Source organism: Tympanuchus pallidicinctus, unplaced genomic scaffold (assembly GCF_026119805.1).
Source record: "Tympanuchus pallidicinctus isolate F22 unplaced genomic scaffold, pur_lepc_1.0 scaffold3, whole genome shotgun sequence".
NCBI classification, from domain to species: Eukaryota; Metazoa; Chordata; class Aves; order Galliformes; family Phasianidae; genus Tympanuchus; species Tympanuchus pallidicinctus.
Window position 1 is genome coordinate 81,461,956 of NW_026294747.1, and position 19,978 is coordinate 81,481,933.

At 44.7% G+C, this 19,978-nt stretch overlaps 1 protein-coding gene across 4 annotated transcripts in view; it reads right to left on the reverse strand.

The window, feature by feature from the left end:
• CDK6 (cyclin dependent kinase 6) overlaps positions 1 to 18,292 on the reverse strand; it is a 121,206-nt gene extending 102,914 nt beyond the window's left edge. For 3 of the 4 annotated variants that reach the window (XM_052692209.1, XM_052692212.1, XM_052692211.1), the window contains exons 1-2: positions 18,170 to 18,292; positions 16,160 to 16,631 (exon numbers count right to left, since the gene is read on the reverse strand). In XM_052692209.1, the coding sequence (XP_052548169.1) occupies positions 16,160 to 16,392 (233 nt within the window). In that variant the 5' untranslated portion in view covers positions 16,393 to 16,631; positions 18,170 to 18,292. Of the gene's footprint in view, positions 1 to 16,159; positions 16,632 to 18,053; positions 18,109 to 18,169 lie in introns of those variants that run through there. The other variant, XM_052692210.1, reaches the window with a different exon arrangement.
• Positions 18,293 to 19,978: the final 1,686 nt, after the last annotated feature.

Consider the following 19,978-nt stretch of genomic DNA (forward strand, 5'->3'; position numbering starts at 1 on the left):
AAATGGGACCAATAAATCCTCAATAGAAATTTTACAAGATTTTTCTGGCTTAATAAATTTAGCCAGGAGGCAATTGCTCTTAAACACTGGCTACATAAAAAGGGATCCTCGTTTCCATTAGCATGCAAATTCCTTACACATTTCATCAGCATTTAAGACACTGCATCTTACTAGCATTTTAAAAAGTGGGCTTCATGGATACTCTGCTCCTAAGAGGTTTGCATCCCGCTCTGCTCACACACATGCATTCACACGTGGCCATACAGGCTCCTTGGTTGTCATGCCATTCCCTCTAACAAGCTGTCTTATTTTAAAATTAATTCATAGCACACACAAAGAAAACTACAGTGTCTATTGCTGTAAGATTCCCAGGTGCTTTCACCCTTCAGTTCACCAGGTAGTTGTCTAATAAACATGTTTCCTCTTTTTGCATCCAGTTTACGTGATCCTGTGAGCCAGTCATTTAAGGATTAATGCACGCTGAGCACAGTATTCTACAGACCGTGCAGCTTTTAAAGTATTTCCTTTAAGCTCTTGCACACATATGTAAAAGAAAACAAATTAAAGATTATTTGCAGAGTTTGGCAATAAAAATGAGGTGTTAGTAGCATTTTGAGCTGGCAATAAATTTTATTTGACTGTTTTATTACTTTGGGGCAAAAGCAGCTATTTCTTTTGGGGTGTCTTTTAGCAGCATGAGATTAGGGTTTACAGTTAAATGCATGGAGAGTTTTGAAATAAATTCAGTGTTCTGTAAATGATGGCGTACATCAGATGTAAATACACGACAAAACTGTATTTTGGATGTTTTGCAACAACGCGACTTTCACATTTCTGAAAGGAATGAGCAAGCTATAATAAATCTTGCAAAACAAGGTCTGGCTCCCAGAGCGCTAAAACATTTCTACATTTCAGCAGATGAAAACAAGGTACATCCACTCAACTTCTGCGAGCAAACAGGCTCGCCTGCTCGGCACCGGCCCCCAGCCCGTGTCAGCTGGGCTGAGCGTAATGGCCGGGGCTCGGCAGCGCTAACATGGCCCCGCAGCTCCCAGCTGGCTTGGCGCACAGGCACAGCAAGTAGGCATCTGCGGGAAGGAGGCAGGGCTGCCTCACATCTGCTCGTCAACGCTGCTTGGACTTGAATCTAGTGGACGCAGTTTACTTATGGTCTCTATAAAACAAGCCAGAGCTGCTTAGCCTTCATTTATCCGTTCAGGTCTCTACTGCAGTCCCTACACGATTTGCCCTTTTCTACTTCAGAAAAACACTGGGGTGGATGAAAATTATTCTGACTCTTTCCAGCCCCTCTAAGAATTGTTTTATTCATGTAATTATTTTTACTCCAAGAATAAGTCAAGAGACAGTAAGCAGAGATCGAGACAAGGATGGCTGAGGGAGGAACTTCCCGCTCCTCGATATTTTCCAAATCCATCCCCAAACCCCACCACCCAATTTACCTCAGTTCTCAGAACCAGCACTTGAAAGAACCAGCACTTGTTTCAGAAACTTGAAACATAGCTGATGGTGTGGAGCCTTGCCACAGGTAACCAAACCAGTACCCTGACATGCCACACAGGGCCCCCAGCACAGTCTACAACAGCTTTTTCTGGTCTTGCTCAGCTTGCCCATTCCAAGGACAAGATATATATACTCCAATTCCCATCTCTATCTAACAGAAGCAACCATACAATTATCATTTCAGGACTTCATCCTTTATCTCTCTTTAATAGTCTTCTCCTGTCTCCCTCTTAGCTCTTATCTAATCTACAGTTTATCTTTTACTTCAATAAGCAGTTAAGCAAAGACCAAATTTTCATGCTGTGACATAGCTAGCCATAGAGGACATCAATTTTTATGTATAGTTATTTTTTCATGAGTTTTCATGCTTAGTGCACCACAGGTTTATAATTAAGCTGCCACTGGACTACAGCTTATATTAACTGCCAAATCAAGCTACTTCTGTGTGTGGGGGTGAACATTCAGCAGCGGTACGGGTCTACAAAGACTAACACCTTTTCACACATATACAACTGAATAGTAGGAATTACAAGATAGGATTCTAAACTGAAGGAATTCAGAAGAGATAAATTGAATAGATACAGGGTAGAATTGAATAGATATGAGGAAATGCACAATGTTAGACAGCAAGGATATGTCTGCATTCACTGTAAGGGGAAAGAAGACACTGCGCAAGCATCAAGATAAATGAACAAATACAGGATCCAATGTCGCAAATTACAAAGGAAGCCAGGTATTTTGGGCCATCGCATTTATGAATGGACTTACAGTCCAGAGTGCCACTTCTCAATGCTTTTCCACTAGCTCTCCAATCTCTAAACCATACAAATATAGGGTTGGAAAAAAAACACGAGACTTGTAGCACACACTAATAAGTGCCCACAGCAAATACTTACAAGGATGCTCACACAGCCCAGGCCCCTGGGCGCTTCCCACCACCCCACTCCAAACGCAGAGTTATGGCTGCAGATCCCTTTCCTTGTGGCACATATTAGTTCAAGAGCCCCACCGTCACCTCAGGTCTCCACAGCACTGGGATATTTGTGAAATAAAACTCCTCAGTTATTCCAGGAAGTTGACCCCGACCATTTTACACAGGATATTAAATAGACCCCAGCTGTCTCCACTTAGAAGTGACTTAGTTCGTATTTTTATAAAGGTCCATTCAGCCGCTTCCTGAGTTATCACAGAATTTATAAGACTTTTTGGGAAGAAAACTCAAAATTTCTGGTTTACCTAGTGCTCATGCAGGCATTTCTTGGGCTTGAAACATCACAGCTGGCATTTATGTGTCCTGGAATAAAAATCTTTTTCTGAATTATGAAAATAATTCACTGAGAAATAGCTGCCTCTTAAGACCATTTGGAAGAAATACACACAGGAGAGAGTTTTTGTTACTAAATCCAAGAAGACACAGCAGCCTTCTTTTCCACGAATGCCTCTGTATAGCATATGGCTACTGACGTAGGCGCAGTGCATTCTCCATGCTCTCCCTCACCCAGAGGGGTGACAAAGATTTAGATTTTCCAAAGCCCATCACAAGAGCACTTTTTTAGGCTTGTGAGAATGACTGTGATCAAAGTATTAGAAAAGCCACGATAATTGTGTCCATTCAGCAAATTGTAATCAACCCATTTCAAAAGCTCAACAGTCTTTTTAGGAGAGCCTCCGTAGCTGAAAAGATAACATTGCAATAGTTCTGTATAAAGGACATTTTCTGAGATGAATGAGTTCTGGAATAGAGTAAATAAAGCAATTTAAAGACAGTATTTTCATTCTTGAAAGATGAGCAATCAAAGTCGTCGCAAATTTACAAGACTCTAAAAAATAACAAGAGGGTCAATATTGATACACATAATCCCACCACCAAAATATTCCCTAAAACCTTAAAAATATATTTCTGGTGTGCATAAGAAGAAAAAAGCCATCTGCTTCAAAAATGAGCTCTGCTGCTTTTCAATACTGCCATCCCCTGCTCGCTGCTTGCTGGAGTGGGCTGTGCCCCAGTTAGGTTAAGCCATTACATGTTTACTCTCTGGATACTGCCTGGGCTCTTTGCCACTCGCATCAGGCTTTATAATTTTTTATTTTCACTTTCCAGAATCTACTATTTTATTATGCTTAGAAGTGAGACTGCACATTAGTTCCAAGTTTTGATGTCATGCAAATTTTTAAAAACAATTAGATCTTGTGATAATTCTTTGTCTGGCTTGCCCTCATCCCCTTTCCATTTTTCTCTTTTAACTGTGAAAAATAAAACTATTCAGCCACTTTTAAGGCTCAAATTTAAAACTAACTGCAGTTCTACATGTCTAAAAATCCTCATTCACGTAACAAACGAATAGTTCTGAGTTTCCTGGCATAAATGCAGTAAAATTTTGAAATGTTCTTGCTTTTTCTTTTGCACATATACACACACACATAATTACACATATTCAAACAGCTTAATAGAACAGTTTGCTTATAAGACAATTACATTATCTTAGCAGTTCAGTAATAAAAACTAGCTCTGACAAACACTTGATATAAAGCATTTTCACCCAGTAAAAAACGTAGCAGCACCATCTGTTAACACAGTAGGTTCATTTTAATTTTGCAGACTATTACCTAGCAGTGTGGGCTGGCATGCTTTGAACTTATGGAAAAAAAACAAATAAAGAAACTCAAAATTCCAGAAGAATTATTTCAAGAAATAAAGGTACAATATCACTGCTTTCTAAGAATCCAGAACTTGCTAAGTCAACTGCAACATGGGTTAGACGCCAGAATCCTTCAGCTATTTGCAATTGTACAATCATGCAATTTTCTCAAAAGGAATTTGAGACTATTATGAAGGAAAAAAAACTGTGTAACATCAAAACGTTATCAGCAGTGAGATAATTAGCCGGCTTTGTGGCAAATCCTGCAGCAGACCACTGCGGCAGAGAGAAGGGAAATGAGAAGAAATAAGAAAGACAAACATCTGAGAAGTCTTAGAAAGATGCCATAAGCCTCTTGTAGGCTGAGTTACTCCAACGCACCTCTACAGCTGTGCCTCCTCCTGTAAAAGATTAACTGACAGCATTTGACCAAAATGGCTTCTGCTCGAGCTTCAAGCTGTGCACAAGGTGAGCAGGCAGTGACAACCCGCTGCAGCTACAACCTGTTCCCTTTGCTCTCTGATGCCAAGTTCAAACTAGAAGGAGGCTGTCTGAAATCAGGACATTTCACAGAAAGCCAACCTCTACTACTGGAAGTACATCGCTTTTGCTAACTGATAAAAAAGCGTCCTGCGCAAACCCTTATCAACAATACGTATACCGGGCATACACTGTAACACTGAGTTCTTCATTCTCTCCTAATTTCTGACAGTCCAAATAGCCTCTGATTTCAGTACTAGATTTGTGTTCCCTTACTCCTCAAATGTATTTCTATTTGCTTTTGGAACTTCTCCGATCTGCCATTCAATTTCTGTACTAGTGCTTTCTGCTTTCCTCCTTCAGACTTATAAAGCTGGCCTGTATCTCATGGAGGGTCTGCAGGCTCCTGTTGGGTGTCTGCTCTGATGGAGTCACCTCAACTCTCCCTGCACTGAACGGGGACGGATGGTTGTTCCCATGGGGCAATTCATGCTGCTCCAGGACAAGTGTAGATACTGAGTGAGATGAATTACTGCCAGAAAACACATTCTCACTCACTATGGAGAGAATCCACATGACTAGGTTGGACTACTATGAATATTTGAAAGATTAGAGCTAGATGTCTGCTCAGAATTCTTATCTTGCATTCCTGTTGTTGTTGTTGTTTGGTTGGTTTAGTTTCTACATGCACTCTGTCTACCTTCTGTGCTTCCATCATGATATACTGGAGCAGAGCCATGAAAGAAATTGAGAAAGCTTAGTTCCGGCCTTTGACATCATCCAGCGCTCTGGAGATTTGGGGGAACCAAAGAGGTATATGTATACTTAAAGCATCCAACCAGCACCCAGGAGAGGCTACAGGTCCAAAGCCATAGCTAGAATTTTCAGTGGCTGGACGGAGTACAACTGGGGCAAGCAGATGTCCTACCTTACAGTACGTGCTGCTACAGATCTCTGTTTAAGTACCTGCCATGTAAAATCCAGCCGTTTCTATACATTTTTTTTCCACACTAGTTCTATTTTTGCTTAATTCCTGTTACTTACTCTCTCTTTTCTGAAGCCTATTGGTACTACAGCAAGTCTGGGAAACATCTCTTTCCCCAGAACACCACATTTAATTATTATGGCCCCATTGACTTTGTCTTGACTTAACGAATTTTTAAACCACCTACCAGAAGTTCCAACAATGCCGAGTGTACTCTTGTCCAGGAACAGCTGCTTCACTGAAGGTGTCTGAGATTTGGCTTTAAACCTTGTCCTGTTTGCCCACTTTACTATGAAAAGTGGTACTAGAGGATGGCAGAACATTTACTTTTACTCTACAGGACTTAAGATTTGTTTCTGCATACGGCCTCATCCATGCTCAACTTCAAGTTATTGAGAACTAAGCAGTGTTTGAAGTACATTTTTTTAAATAGTTATCACGATATCCTCCTATTGGGTTGGGATATTCCAGTATAATTACAATGGCTTTTAAAGGGACATTCACCTGTCTAGATTTTATCCTTAATTTTCAGTCAGATGGGCTACCTAACTCTTCTGTGCAACTCTCAACTATTCCTGCTGCTGTTCTGCTGAGCTATATCAGCTGTCCTGCAGTTAAATTCCAAATTCTTGGAGTTTGTGTCTATTCACTATTATATGAGGCTTTGCTTCCATTTAACTGTGAAATGTTATAGATGTTTTAATCTGATTTAAAAAAAATAATTAAAAAAAAGATTTCTGAAGAAGAGAAACAACATGAACAACAGGCAGCACAGAGACAAGCAGTGCCAGCTAACCCTCTCCCTATTTCAAATGAAGTTACAAAGACAAATGCAGTGTGATGAAAGGGATTCAGCACAATGAAGAAATACAGGTGCTCAGTTCTCACGAAGCACTGCCTTGCCCAGGCCCTTCCAAGAATGCCACACCAATGAGACTTTTAACATTGATTTTCAGACCACAGGCACCAATTCAAACCCATCTTGCTATGAGTATTATTGCTTCGATCAAAAGTTGTTGCTCAGCAGTTTATACAAAGTGGAGACAACAGTAAGGCAACAAACTGATTAGAGATGTCTAAGAGGAAACCGCAAAGACTGGTGGGTAGGCCTATCTCCATTAGTGATCTAGAAGGTTATCTAAGGATAAACAACACACTAATTAAAATTGCAGATGCTGCTCAACCTCTGTGTCATAAAGATGACAAACGCAAACAAAGTGTGATGATAGATAAAATGAGCAAAATGAGATTCAACTCATTACCTATTTCCTAGCTGAGAAAAATAACACAAGTGTTTAACTTCTGCACTCTGGAAAAAACCTGGAAATCCAAATTAATTGTTCCAGTGCTATGCTGATGAATAACAAGCGAGACACAAATGTTCATTCAAATGGACAGCAGATGCAGAACTGTAATATGGAAGAGTTCCCTCTTGAAGTAAGATGTACATAGCACCTAAATGATTGCATTTGTGACATAACCTGGAGTTCCAGCCTGAGCACAACTTGTATTAATCACTTGAGACAGGAATCAAATATTTCAGAGGTACATACAAGGGTAAAGAGGAATTATCTGCAGTGCTACAAGGGAACATAATTGGGAGGAGTGACATAGATCAAGAGAAACTCTGAGTCCATACTAGTGAAAAGCCTCCTAATGCAACAACTGGTTTTACATCTCAAAGCATTTTGGTAAACTGCCTAGTTGTGACATGTAAAATCTGAATGGTAACATCTCAGTGTGCATGCATGGTGGGACACCTCTGCACAAACTCTTTGTCCTAATATGTTTTTGTTCATCTTAATATGAGGAATTTATGATTTCAGCAACCAGAGCTGGTATAAATCACTGCAGCTTCATGAACTTCAGCTTCACCTGCAGAATGTCAAGCCTTAGATTTGTAACTGCATTTCTCATCAGCTGGAAGATGTGGATGCAATTGTCCCATCACTGCTGAGCATTAGTCTGCTCATGCAGACCACCAGTTCACTGTATACTTTGCTCTTTTGAGCATAACACAAGAATCTCTCAGGACAGGCTGAGAGCTGGTGCTCTTCAGCCTGGAGAAGAGTTGGCCATTAGGTGATCTCACAGCAGCCTTTCAGTATCTAAAGGGGAGCTACAGGAAAGAAGAGGACAGACTTTTTAGCAGGGCCTGTTGTGACAGAACAAGGGGAAATGGCTTCAAGCTCAAAGAGGGTAGATTTGGGTTGAATATAAGGAAAAAATCTTAGATTGAGGGTGGCGAGGCACTGGAACAGGTTGATGCCCCATCCCTGGAGACTTTCAAGGAGAGGATGGGATCAGGCCCTGGGCAACCTGATCTAGCTGCAGTGTCCCTGTTCATTGCAGGGGAAATGGACTAGATGGCCCTCAGAGGTCTCTTCCAACTCTAACCATTCTATAATTCTACAATTCTGTGATTCTAATATCATAAAAATCTTCCTTGAACTGTAAGTTTCAAGTGATTCTATGATTAAGATGTTCTATATATGATGATCTATTACTGCAAAATCAGAGCACTTGAAGATTATAATCCTCTTTTCTGGAGAATGTCATCCACCCAGCAATAACTTATTGAAGGGCTATCATTTATTATGAACCACACTGAGATTCTACACAGCCACAAGGGTTTTTCTAGGAAAAGAATCTGATCACCAGTGAGGCTGACTGGAAAGCAAAAATCACATATAATAGCTAATATTTAAACCTGAAGAATCTAATTTAATCTCTAATGTGCAACACACATACAAAAATAAATAAAAATTAAAAAAAATCTCAGTGTATTTTTATAACAAGAAGAAGAGTAGAAAACCCAAACCAGAAGGACAGACTGAGGAAACCTTACGAACATGTACCATTAATTAATACAAGTAAGCTATCAGAAATTCACCATATTTCTATTTGCATATTGGATTTTACCACAGATTTACTAAAATACTGTTCCCACAGCATTTGAAGTTTTTTTGTAAATAAAAAAAAAAATCACATTCTGTATGTTTTCAATACCAAATCTTTGTTAATAAACGTGTGATTATGCATTTAGCCCGTTAAGCATTTTCCATTTTTTGTAGAAACATTCACCATTCCTTGCCATAATAGGTGTATGTTCAGTGCAGTATTCACTGGCTGCACAGCCCCCCTGCTCCAAGGGAAGGGGCAGAGTGGGCAGAGCCCTCTGGGGTTGTTTCATTTCAGCATTGGCTGTGCATCCAAGCTGGTGCTCCCCCAAACATCTGAGTGCTGCCAGTACATTCCCAGCTCCTACTGCCAAGTTAAAATGAAAACGGTCTTAGTTCAGAAATGATTGAGGTGGTTTGCTCTAATCAAATTAAACCAGCCAAATGTTCCTTTCAAAGGTAACTGTCTACTCTGCAGCTGTATGCAAAATACCACATCAAATGTGAAAAAAAATAATGATAGAATTCTGTCCTTACAGTAGAGCTCTGGCTCCACAGATGAAGAGAAACAAAAGCATCAGTGCAGCTCAGCATTACACTCACAGAAAGCTCCTAGAAATATGCTCTCTTGAGAAACAGTGAACAAAGTACTGAAATTCCTAGTTTATAATTAATTGATTTCAGGGAGAAGGGAATTCTCAAGAACTGTTAAACAGCAACAGACACCTTGGATTATTTCTCATCGTGCCCACCTCTCAAACAGATATTAAATGCGTAGCCAAAATTTCATGAGAGAGAAAAAAAACAGCACATAGACTTTTCCATCCTATTTCTCACTTCCTTTCTCTGTCTCTATCACAACATGCAGCATTTAGCACTGACTAATGTTGCAAAAGCCCAAACTTGACAGGTTTCACTCTGTATGATTCATCTGCGTTAGAATCGAGTTTTCTGTCAGTGAACATGGGAAATTCCTGCAAAGATGAATTCATATCTGAGGTACTTTTATTTTGCCTTGCTAAGAGAAGGTCAATTACCTGTTAATGAGAAGCCAGAGTGGCATCAGTGGTCCTACAAATAAATGCTTTCAGGACAGCATGCAAAGTTTTGCTAAGTTGGTAAATTGTTTTCTAGGTGTGTCATGGGAAATCTACCCTAAGGCAACTCTACCACTATCAGCAAGTTGGCATATTCAAGCACACCCTTTATTTAGGTATCTGAAATCACCATCTGGTCCTAGAACTACATGAGATGCTTCACAGCGTAAAGATTCATCTTCTTCTACAACCTTAGAAATGCATCCAAAGCTTCACATAATAGAGTTTCTTATTACTTATATAGCATCTTCTTCAATCTGCCTCCAGAAAGCACAATCACCTGATTCTAAAAGGATTAGAGCAATATTTTCGTGCCAGCACCTCCCAAAGATAGAGTATCTATTTCTAAGCATATGGGTAAACCAATAAATAGGAGCATGAATAGAATAATTGGTATGCAATAGGTATTTAGAAAGAGAACTCAACCGTCACATTTCCACTCTTTGATGATCTTCTCATCAAACCCCTCCCAAACAGGTTTCCCAAATAAAAATGTCAAAGCACATTATTTTGTACCCCTTGGAAAATTCCAAAGCAGTTTGTTCATTAGCAGATTTACAGTTTCAAGCTTAATAATCATGCACTTGCAATTTAAGATATTTTTTTAGAATATATGAAACATACATGAAGAACTGATTCAGAAGGAGAAATGATGGTCTTGAGATGGAAAAAAAATGCAACTTAGCTACAAATTTATAAGGACACAGTTGTCTTACGATCATGTGTTAGTTCATTAAGGATCCAGTCATTCTGCAAAAATGGAGAACAAACAGATCACACACATGGCATAAAACCCATGATTCGTGCTCGTACGTATATTGTCCCAGTCACTGCTTTGTCTCTGAAATCTATTTAGGAAAACTTCTGAATATCCAGTGCATATTTTCCGTTTGATAATGTATGTCTGCATCTACTAAACTTCAAACAATTGCTAAAACTCCACTGAGGGCACCTGAGTGACCCTCTCCATACCTTGCTAAGTCACAGCTGCTCTCCTTCAGCCACCTGGGAAGAGCGCACTGCTGGCACCCTCTGCTTTGTGCTCTGAGGGATCACGAAGCAAATCTGAGATCCAAATAAGCAGCCCAGTTGCCTGTTGTGGCTGATGCTGAACCCGATATCCCACTGCAGCACCCAAGGGAAGGATGCCTGCTGTGGGGCAGCAGCAGGCTGGGCTGTGCCCATATGAGCTGCTTCTCATCCTGGGCAGCACCTAGCAAAAGCAGATCCCTCCAAGAACAGCAAGAACACAACCGACCACAGATTTAGAGAAGGAAGGGAGCTCTGTACATGATGTAAAATGACTAATGTTTACTCACACAAAGACTGGAAACATATTTTTAATAAAAAGTTTAGATTCAGAGTAAGATAAAATACTTCTTGAAGAAAGCTTGTATTCACTCCAGAAACTGGTTTAAAGGGCTCTTCCATATTCAATCCTTACTTCCTGACGTATTCTTATCTTGTCCTGTATCTGGCAGACCATGCATTCACACTAAATCATCACATCCACTACTAACAATGCATATGGACAGAAAGAATTTAACTTATTTTCCCCTTTTCTGTGTACTGTAGTAGTGTTGCAAGCAGATGATGAGAGGCCAGAGTTCACGTCCAGCCATTTCACAATGGCCAATTTAATAAACTTCTCCAGACCCAACCTACAGCACAGCCCCTCTCAGAACCAGCCACACCGCTCCCCTTGCTCTCCTGCAGACCAAAGCCCTTTGGTGCAGGTCTCACAGCCCCTTCTCCAGTGCCTTCATGGTGGCTCCCAGCTGTGGCAGGACAGCAAAGGGGCCATCTCTGAGGGCTTCCCAGCCTGAAGGTGCCTCCCTCTCACCAAGGCATTTCCTATCTTCTCATTTTGCCTTGAAGACCATCTTGTTTGTGTTAGCCTAAAGCTGACTCTGAGGCTCATTCAATTTTTCCTTCCCATTACTCATCCACCTCTGTTGAGACTAATCTGCCACATTAATTCTTTAAACTTGGCAATTTTGAAGTTTCCAGTTCAGTTTCTTCTGCTTCACCCCATCTCTACATCTCATTTCACTCTTTCACACACAAGATAATCCCCATACCTAGCAACAGGAAAGTACCCACTCCTGGAGTCTGTCAGTTGCGTATGAGTGGTGCTACACGCAAATGAATTGTATTGCACGCCACTGGTCTGTAGGAATGATGTCATACCCTAAAAGTTTAACATTAGCTTGGCAGAAAAAGGAAGTAAGGAAGGAAGCAGAATTCACTGGAGAGAAACACCCCCTAAAATAGAAATGTTTCACTTAACAGGATGGAACATCTCACTGATTTTGAGAACATCACCCTTTAAGCTTCTTAACAGCACAGTTAAAAAGACAGCAGCCAATATCAGCATTGCCACAAACTGAAAAGAGAAAAAAACCTAGCTACTGCATTTTGAAACTCCTCTCCCACTGTAAGTTACAACAGGACTTCAGTTTGACAAACTGAACAAGCAAAAAAAAATGCAAGCTCAAACTACCTTCCAAAAGCTTTACTTTATATTAGTGACTTATTTCAGATTCTGACTGCTCTCTGTATTGAGTTAGATGGGGAATTTTAAGATGCTGTTATGAAAAGGATACTTCCTGCCTTAGCATAACGCAATTTTAAGGACCAAGCCATTGGAGTGTACTTCTGGGAGCTTTGAGCAGTCAGGTGCAGGTCTTTGTGGCTGGGCACAAAGGGATGGGACAGCCAGGTGTCCTCCAGGGGATGCAGCTGATAGGTTCCACAGTGCTCTCAAGTGTAACCCCACAGATAAGAGTGCTGGATTGCAAATGTTAGGAAAAATCATCATGATGGTGTTGTGTTACCACAACATCTACAGTGTCATTTTAATTTCACTGTATGTAAAGTAATGTTGAACTTTGAATACAGGATAATTGCCCCCTTACTTGTAATTATTGGGTTTTCCACACATTTATCCATGTACCAAAAAGTACAAAACGTATCTGAGGAATGGAGTTATGCTTCCAGCAGGGCAGATCACTCTGTTGAACAGAAGTCAATTACCTGCGCCACCTATTACCCCTTCTTAACAGGAAGGAGAGAAATAAGATTTTAAGTTTCTTATTAGATGGCAATTATGAACCTCAACGGCTAGATTTCTGACACTTATCTTTAACATAATAGACCAGATAAGATTATAATAGATTATAATAGGTTACATTCCATATAATTTTGATCGTTTTTAAGTGGAAGACTTATTAGAAATAGTAAATCAAAAAGAGCCAGGAAGCAAAGAAATACAGCTTTGCAGGTTTGTTGTATTTGCTTATGGTTTAACACTATTCAAACTGTTAAATGTACTTACCTACACATACATGTTAGAAATCAAGCACTGCAAGAATTACAGTATTCTGTCTTGTATATCATCTTCCTAGGGTGCAAATACACAGTCTGATGGGTAATTAACATTAGGGGAAAATTATTCATCTGATTATCAGCAGGAGAGATATAAAATGAACACAATATATTGCTGAATTTAGCAATATAATCACGGGAAAAAAATTTACAGATATATTACAGCAGGGAATACTCCCAGTTTTACACACAGGAATTTCCTGAATCTAATATGTCATTTATTCCTGGCAAGGCCCATCCTTTGTCTACATATACTTCATTTCTTTTGAAAGAGAACAGCACCAAGCTACATACATTGGTCCTACATAAGTGCAGGACCTATTTTAGCCAGATTTAACTACCACATGCAGGAAAGCTTGAATAAAGTATCACCTTTTGAAAGGTGAGCACCTCAATCATCCTCCTGTTATTAAGAACATTTCATAGCCTACAACATTCCTCACTTCAGAACAATTCACATTACCATTTACTCTTGAAAACTGGCTATTTTTTTGCTGGCTATTTACCCTCCATGAAGGTAAGTGGAATAGTGTTAGGTGCCCTGACGGGGGGCTTTTTACAAGGCCAAATGTGATCAGGACAATATTTTAAAGCAAAGCAATCATCCTTTTTACTGCGTTTTTTCCCACGTGTTTCAATATTCTATTTTTGTTAGTCTTACAAAAGTTTTGGTCAGTCCACTAGGCCTTAATCCCTTTATAGCTAACTGTTCAGAGACTTCCACTACCACCATTTTTCTGCTGAAGATCAGACTTCTCACCCTGCACCTCTTCTTGCCTTATCCTGCCACTAGCTCTTACCTAGTATTTACCTACTGCAGTAAAAGCAGTGGTGCTGTAGAAACGCATCACGGCATGGTGCAAAGATGGAAACAGGACACTTGGATAGAAGGGACACGAAACAAAGCCTCACATAATAAGGAAGAAGTAGCATGGAAAAATATGATAAACATTTTGTTTAAAACTATTGTATGCTATTCAGTCATTTCTGCTTTATGGAGAATGTTCTCCGTTATCAGAAGCATTAGCGTTAGGAACAAGTTTTGGCATCAAGCATTGCTCAGGATGTTAAAGAAGAGAATCTATGCCCAGCAGGCCAATTGCTGGCCCTCCATCAAGACTCACCAGCAAAACCATGCAGCTACTTCTCTGCTAAGCAAGTACCAGGGATTCTCCTTCCCAAACTGCTCTTCACATTCAACATCTCTTCATGCAGACAGGACAGCCCTGGGCTGAGTTCCTTGCAGCGCTCGCTGGGCTGGCCCAAGCCTGTCCCTTGAGCGCAGCACAACATGACACAGCTCGTGGCTTCTGCCGCCGCCACCAGCTGATACAGAGTACCATCACCACGCTTGCTCAGCAGCACAGGTCAAATACAGCTCAACTCTTGGTAGTTTGTCTAAATTTTGACTCACAGAATGACTGTCTGTACCGAACAACTCATGGATCACATGCCTTCACTCAGACCTGATGGATTTGATGTGATGTTTACTTTTAAAAAGCATTTATCTTGTTTTAGAAGAGATAATGTTTGAAATTGCTCTTACGTTCTGATCTCTGGATTAGAGAGCACTTCAAAAAATCTTTTACGTCATATGGAAAGATCTCAGTGATAAAACAAAGTTCAGAAGCATTCTTTTAATCATTCCTAAAGAAAGCTTACAATTTTCAAAATAAATATCTAAACTTGTGCATCTAAATCCACATCTAGTCTCTGATATTAGTCGACTGGATTTCAGAGATTTTAAGAACTCTTAATTCTATTGCCAAGAAAGGTCTTTGGGTGCATCAGTCCACCTGATTCATTGACCAAATACGAAATGTTGCCCACACTAACATGCCTCCAGTTCTGCAGTTTTTGCACTAAGCCTCTGGCATTACCAGGTGCCCGTCAGAATACTGGTTATTGAGCAAACAGTGGATCTTCCTGACCAGTACTGATAAAGTGCGAGCTGCAGACAGCATCCCATTGCTCAGATATAGCAAGGAGGCCTATGACTTCCAACCATTTCCCACTCCATGACTAGTACTTCATCAAACATTCTTTGCCTATTCAGTTTGCTCAGAAATGAGACTGTTCTATTACATTGCCTTGAGATGAAAGAAAACAAACTTATTTCTAGCTGTTCACTTTTATATTTTAATTATTCCCTTTCCTATCTGTCCTGCTCCATTTACTACCATGAAAGCCCTCGTCTCAGCCCTTAAGACAAATATGGTGACCATAGCTACAAGCCAGTCTAACAGCCACCTCTGTCACCACAGCATCTCTATTTCTCCAGGACTCACAGAGGTTTGGCACTAGTGAAGTATGGAATACTTCCCTTTTACTATGTAATGTGTGAGTAAAATAATACAAATAGCAGGACATCAGCAATGTCAATGTCAATGCAATGTCATCAGCAAGATGATGCAGCCGAGTATCTCAAAGCAAAGCACACTTCTTAAAGTCCGTGACATTCAAATAAAGATGCTCACGAGGCAGTCTCAGCATGGGGAACCTGCCCAAGAACAAAGCTCATTCACTCAGAGCTTACGCTACCAACACAACAGCCAGGAAACCTGGTGGCACCGCCGCCATGCTGAAAGCAAGGCCTGAAGTCATTCTGCTGCACCCTTGGTAGCACCACCAGCAGCTCCTGGGGAATTTACCAACAAGCAGCAGACCTGTAAAGCTCAGTCTTAGGCTTCTCCTCCTCTTTAATATAATAATCTGCAAACATTTATAAAAACATCTAAAGCAGTGGAATGCACATCCCACTAGCGCTACAACCATTACCTCTGGGTAACGAATAGAGCTGCTAAGAATCAGCAGCAGCTGTCAGAGCTAATACCTGAGACAAAGGGAGTTGTTGGGTTTTCATTCCCTCTCACGCCTGAGGAAATGGTGTGTATGGGGCTCCTTGCCATCCACCCCAGCACTATGTCACACGCCTATGCCTCTGGAGATGGGTGTTTGTGTGTGTGGGAGGCAGCACGGGGATGAGGTGAGCTCTGGCACAGCCCCGCAGCCTGTCGAAACCTCAAACCACACTCCATGCGCACAGAGGAGCTCTCTCTCTATCCACAAAGCCCATCGGCGGCCCGGCCCTCCCCATGCCCAAACCGCTCACCCGGTGCACGCGCCACAGAGCAGGCCCCGCTTCCTCACCTGACCACGTTGGGGTGCTCGAAGGTCTCCAGGTGCCTCAGGACGGCCACCTCCCGAATGGTGGACAGCGGCATGCCTTCCTCACTGGTCTGCACCCGCACCCGCTTCAGCGCCACGAAGCGGCCACCATTCTTCAGGTCGCGGGCCTTGAACACCTTCCCGTAGGCTCCCTCGCCGATCTCAGCCACGCACTCATACTGCTGGTCGGCCAGGTTGGTGCCGTCCTTGTCCATGCTGCCACCGCTCTGCTTCCCCCCGGGTCCGGAGCACCTCGCGGCGGCTCTCGTCTCTGATCGCTTCCGAAGCTGCACCTCACTGCGGGTCGGCCACACGCCGGTATCTCTGCCCGAGGGGCAGCAGGAACCCCTCGGCCTCCCGCTCTGCTGCACTGGCCCCAGTGAGCCTCAGCTGGCAGTCACCAGAAATGATCATACAGCCTTTGGGAGCATGGTCCGTGTGAAGGCAGCTAGATCTGGAAGAGAGACCAAGCAAGAGAGAGCAGTTAGAACATGGTGCCATTGTGCTCTACTTCACTGCGTTACTCACCGTGGCTTAAAACTGAGAAAATGATGCTAACACAGCAGATAGCTGCATGTGCAAAGGAAGATGTGAACCAGAGGCTGCCGGGCAGCATCGCTGCACAGCTGACACAATCTGCAGTGTGCCCAGGCTGCAGTACAGCCAGAGCGACCGCGTGCATGGGCTTTCCCCAAGCAATGGGGTTTTCCTGAGCAATGGGACGAGAGTGACTCTGAGAGATGTGGGTGGTGTCCTCCATTACACAGCAGAATCTCTATGCTCGTGGGACAGGAGAGTATGGCAGGTTCCTTGGGTTCCAAGGTTCCTTGGGCATCACATGGTGGAGTCCCCCATGCTGTGCAGCCAGCACTCATGTGCAAATGGTAGCACTGAGGGACTCCAGCCTAGAGCTTCTCTACCCTGTACTATGCATTGCAAGAATACAAGAATGCACGCTCCTGACTCGTAGAGAACTGTGCATATATATATATACACACATACATACAAGATAATAGGATGTTTCTGAGCACTGTTTCCTAGAGCAAAGACGCATGCCCCTTAGCAGCCTTATGATCGAGCATGGGCCCTGGCTGCAGAGCTGCGGCTGCAGGACACAGCGTGGCGCCCAGCTGACTGCAGCAGGACGGACGCTGATTGAAAGCCGTGCTGCGGAGCCTCTTCTGCCATGCACTGCGTGGGGCCGGGTGCCGAGGCACTTCCCCCTGCGCCCAGCTTCACCCCCACAGCCACGCCGCGGCCACGAGCAAACGCCGCTCACAGCAGCAGCACTCCAGCCCTCTCTTTTCCTCCTCGCCCATTCATTATCAACGCACCGACGCCGCGACCTCGGGGGCTCCAGCCCCCTACACGCCGCGCTAGCACGAAGGCTCCCGGTAGCTCATCGGGGATCCCCTGACGGCACCCACCGGCCGCCGCTCACGCCTCCCAGCTCGGCGAGAGAAGCGCCCCGAGGCGGCCCCGCTCCCCCCGCGCCGCGTCCCCGCTGCCCCCCGCCGCGGGGACACCTGCCCGCGCCCCGCTCGCAGCCCCACGCCCCGCCCGGCGGAAGGGCGCCCCCCGGCGGCGGGCGGCGCGTCGCGCGTGTGCGTGGCCGCGTTCCGGCGGGCGGCGGGCCTGGCCCCGCGCGGCCGCGCCGCCGCCGCCGCCGGCCGCCTTCCCCCGGGACGGCGGGGAGCCGGGCCCCCCGCTCGGCACCGCGCCGCCCCGCACGCGGCGGGGACATGCGGAGATCCGCCGTCCGCTCGGGGCCTCGGAGGGCCCTCCCGCCGCCCCCCGCACGCCGCGCTGCTCCCGGTCCGGCCGCGCGTGGGCTCGGGGCCGCGGCCGCTCGCCGCACATGGGTTCCCGGCGTTACCTGGTGCGCGCCGCGGCCGCCCGCTCCGCCGGCGGCTCCCCAAATAACCCTCAGCCCTTGGGGGGTGGGGGGGGGGGGGGTTGGGAGGGAGGGGGTGAGTCCTCCCTAAAACAAACCTCCCATTGAGCGAGGCGGGGTGGAGAGCCGGCCGGGGTCTGCCCCTTCACATGGCGATGTCTCCGGCAGGTCCCGGCCGCCCGGGCCACACAGGTAGCTGCTCCGCCGCCCGGCCGCCCCCGGCCCGCATCCCGCCGCTGCCCCTCGGCGCGGGAGGCAGCTCCCGCTCGGCCCCGGCCCGCGCCTCCCACCCCCCCCCCCCCCGGCCGCCCGGGGAAAAGGAAAATCGCGGCCCCCGGGGAGCGCCGCCGCCGCCGCTGCTGCGAGGCGCCCGCAGCCCCGCGGCCGCAGCCCGCCCCGGAGCGGCCCCGCTGCCCGCCCGCCCCGCTCCGCTCCGCCGGCCCCGCTCAGCCCGGCGGCGGCGGCAGCGCGCTCGCTGCTTTTTTTTTTTTTTCCTCCCCTCTCCTCAACTTTTTTTTTTTTTTTTTTTTTTTTCCCTTGCTTTCCCACGCTGGCTGAATGTGACTTGACCCCGTTTCAAAAAAGTTTGACATAGTGCTTCAACATTTCCGCATTCCTCCCCGACTACAAAGGCTGCAGCCGCCTCCTTCTGCTTTCTGTCTCTGCTCTCTGTCTTCACACTCAATGAAATCCTTCATCTGCCCCTGCCAAGCCGCCCGCATACCGCAAGGGTCGCGGCGAGCGGCGCGGCGCGGCGCGGCCCGAACGCCCCGGGGGGTCCCGGCGCTGTGCGGTGCGGTGCGGTGCGGCCGCCCCGAGCAGCGCGGCATGCGGGGCGCTGGAAATCACCATGCCGGGCGCTGGGCTTTTTCCTCCCTGGGAAATAACCTTTTTTGTTGGGTTTTTTTTTTTTTTTTTTCTCCCCAGAAAATCACATTTTAATTTTTCCTCCCTCCCCCGTTTTCTTCCCCTTTCCCCCTTTTTCCTTCTCCCCCCTCTTTTTTTTTCTTTATTTTTTTTCTTTATTTTTCTTTTCTTTTTTTTCTTTTCTTTTTTTCTTTTTTCCCTTTTATTTCTTTTATTTCTTTTTTCTTTTTTCTTTTTTTTCTCCCCCCTTTCCTCCCCCCATTCCCCCTCCTGTTTCTATTCATTAGGCACCCATCCATGATGCTTTTGGGAACCATCAAGAAACTCCGTTTTTCTGAAGTACCCCCTCCCCCCCAGCAAAGAGCTCACAAACCTAGCATGTTCCTTATGGGAAAGGCACCTGCAAATCATACTAAAATGCACCACAGAAAAAAAAAATGGCAAAACTTTGCCAATCTGCTCCATCTCCATGGGGCAGCGCACACATGGAGTGCCTCAGTGCCAGCTCCGTGCCTTCCAGCCCATGGCAGGGCCCAGGGGTGGCTCCAAGGGCAGCCCTTGTCAGAGTTGAACTGGGAGAGAGTGGATCCAGATCTCCTTTAAATGGGAAATGTAATTTAACTCAGTGGGTTTGTAACTCAGAATGTGTGCTGTATGTATGGCATCATACATTGTATGATTTCCAGAAACTAAATATTTAAATATAGATAAATCTAATACTATATAAACAAAAAGAATTCAGATCAGAGAGAAGCACGTAGTTACTCTATCTGGATTTGCAGCGCTACCAACCACATATAACACCCTACAGTTTGAACAAAGCTTGTGCTCTGAGCTCCAGAACTCAGCACAGCTCCCTGTGCCCTTCCTGGTTCCAAGAGGCTCAGCAGAAGCACCCAGGCGGTGGTGAGGGTGGCACCTCTGCTTTCTCCTGGGGTGAGGGGAGCTGGTCCCAGTGAGCTGGCAGGGAGTGCCATGCGGATGTCTGCCACTGACCATGTGTGCTTTGCAAGTTTCATTTGTGCTCATGGTGTGTTTTA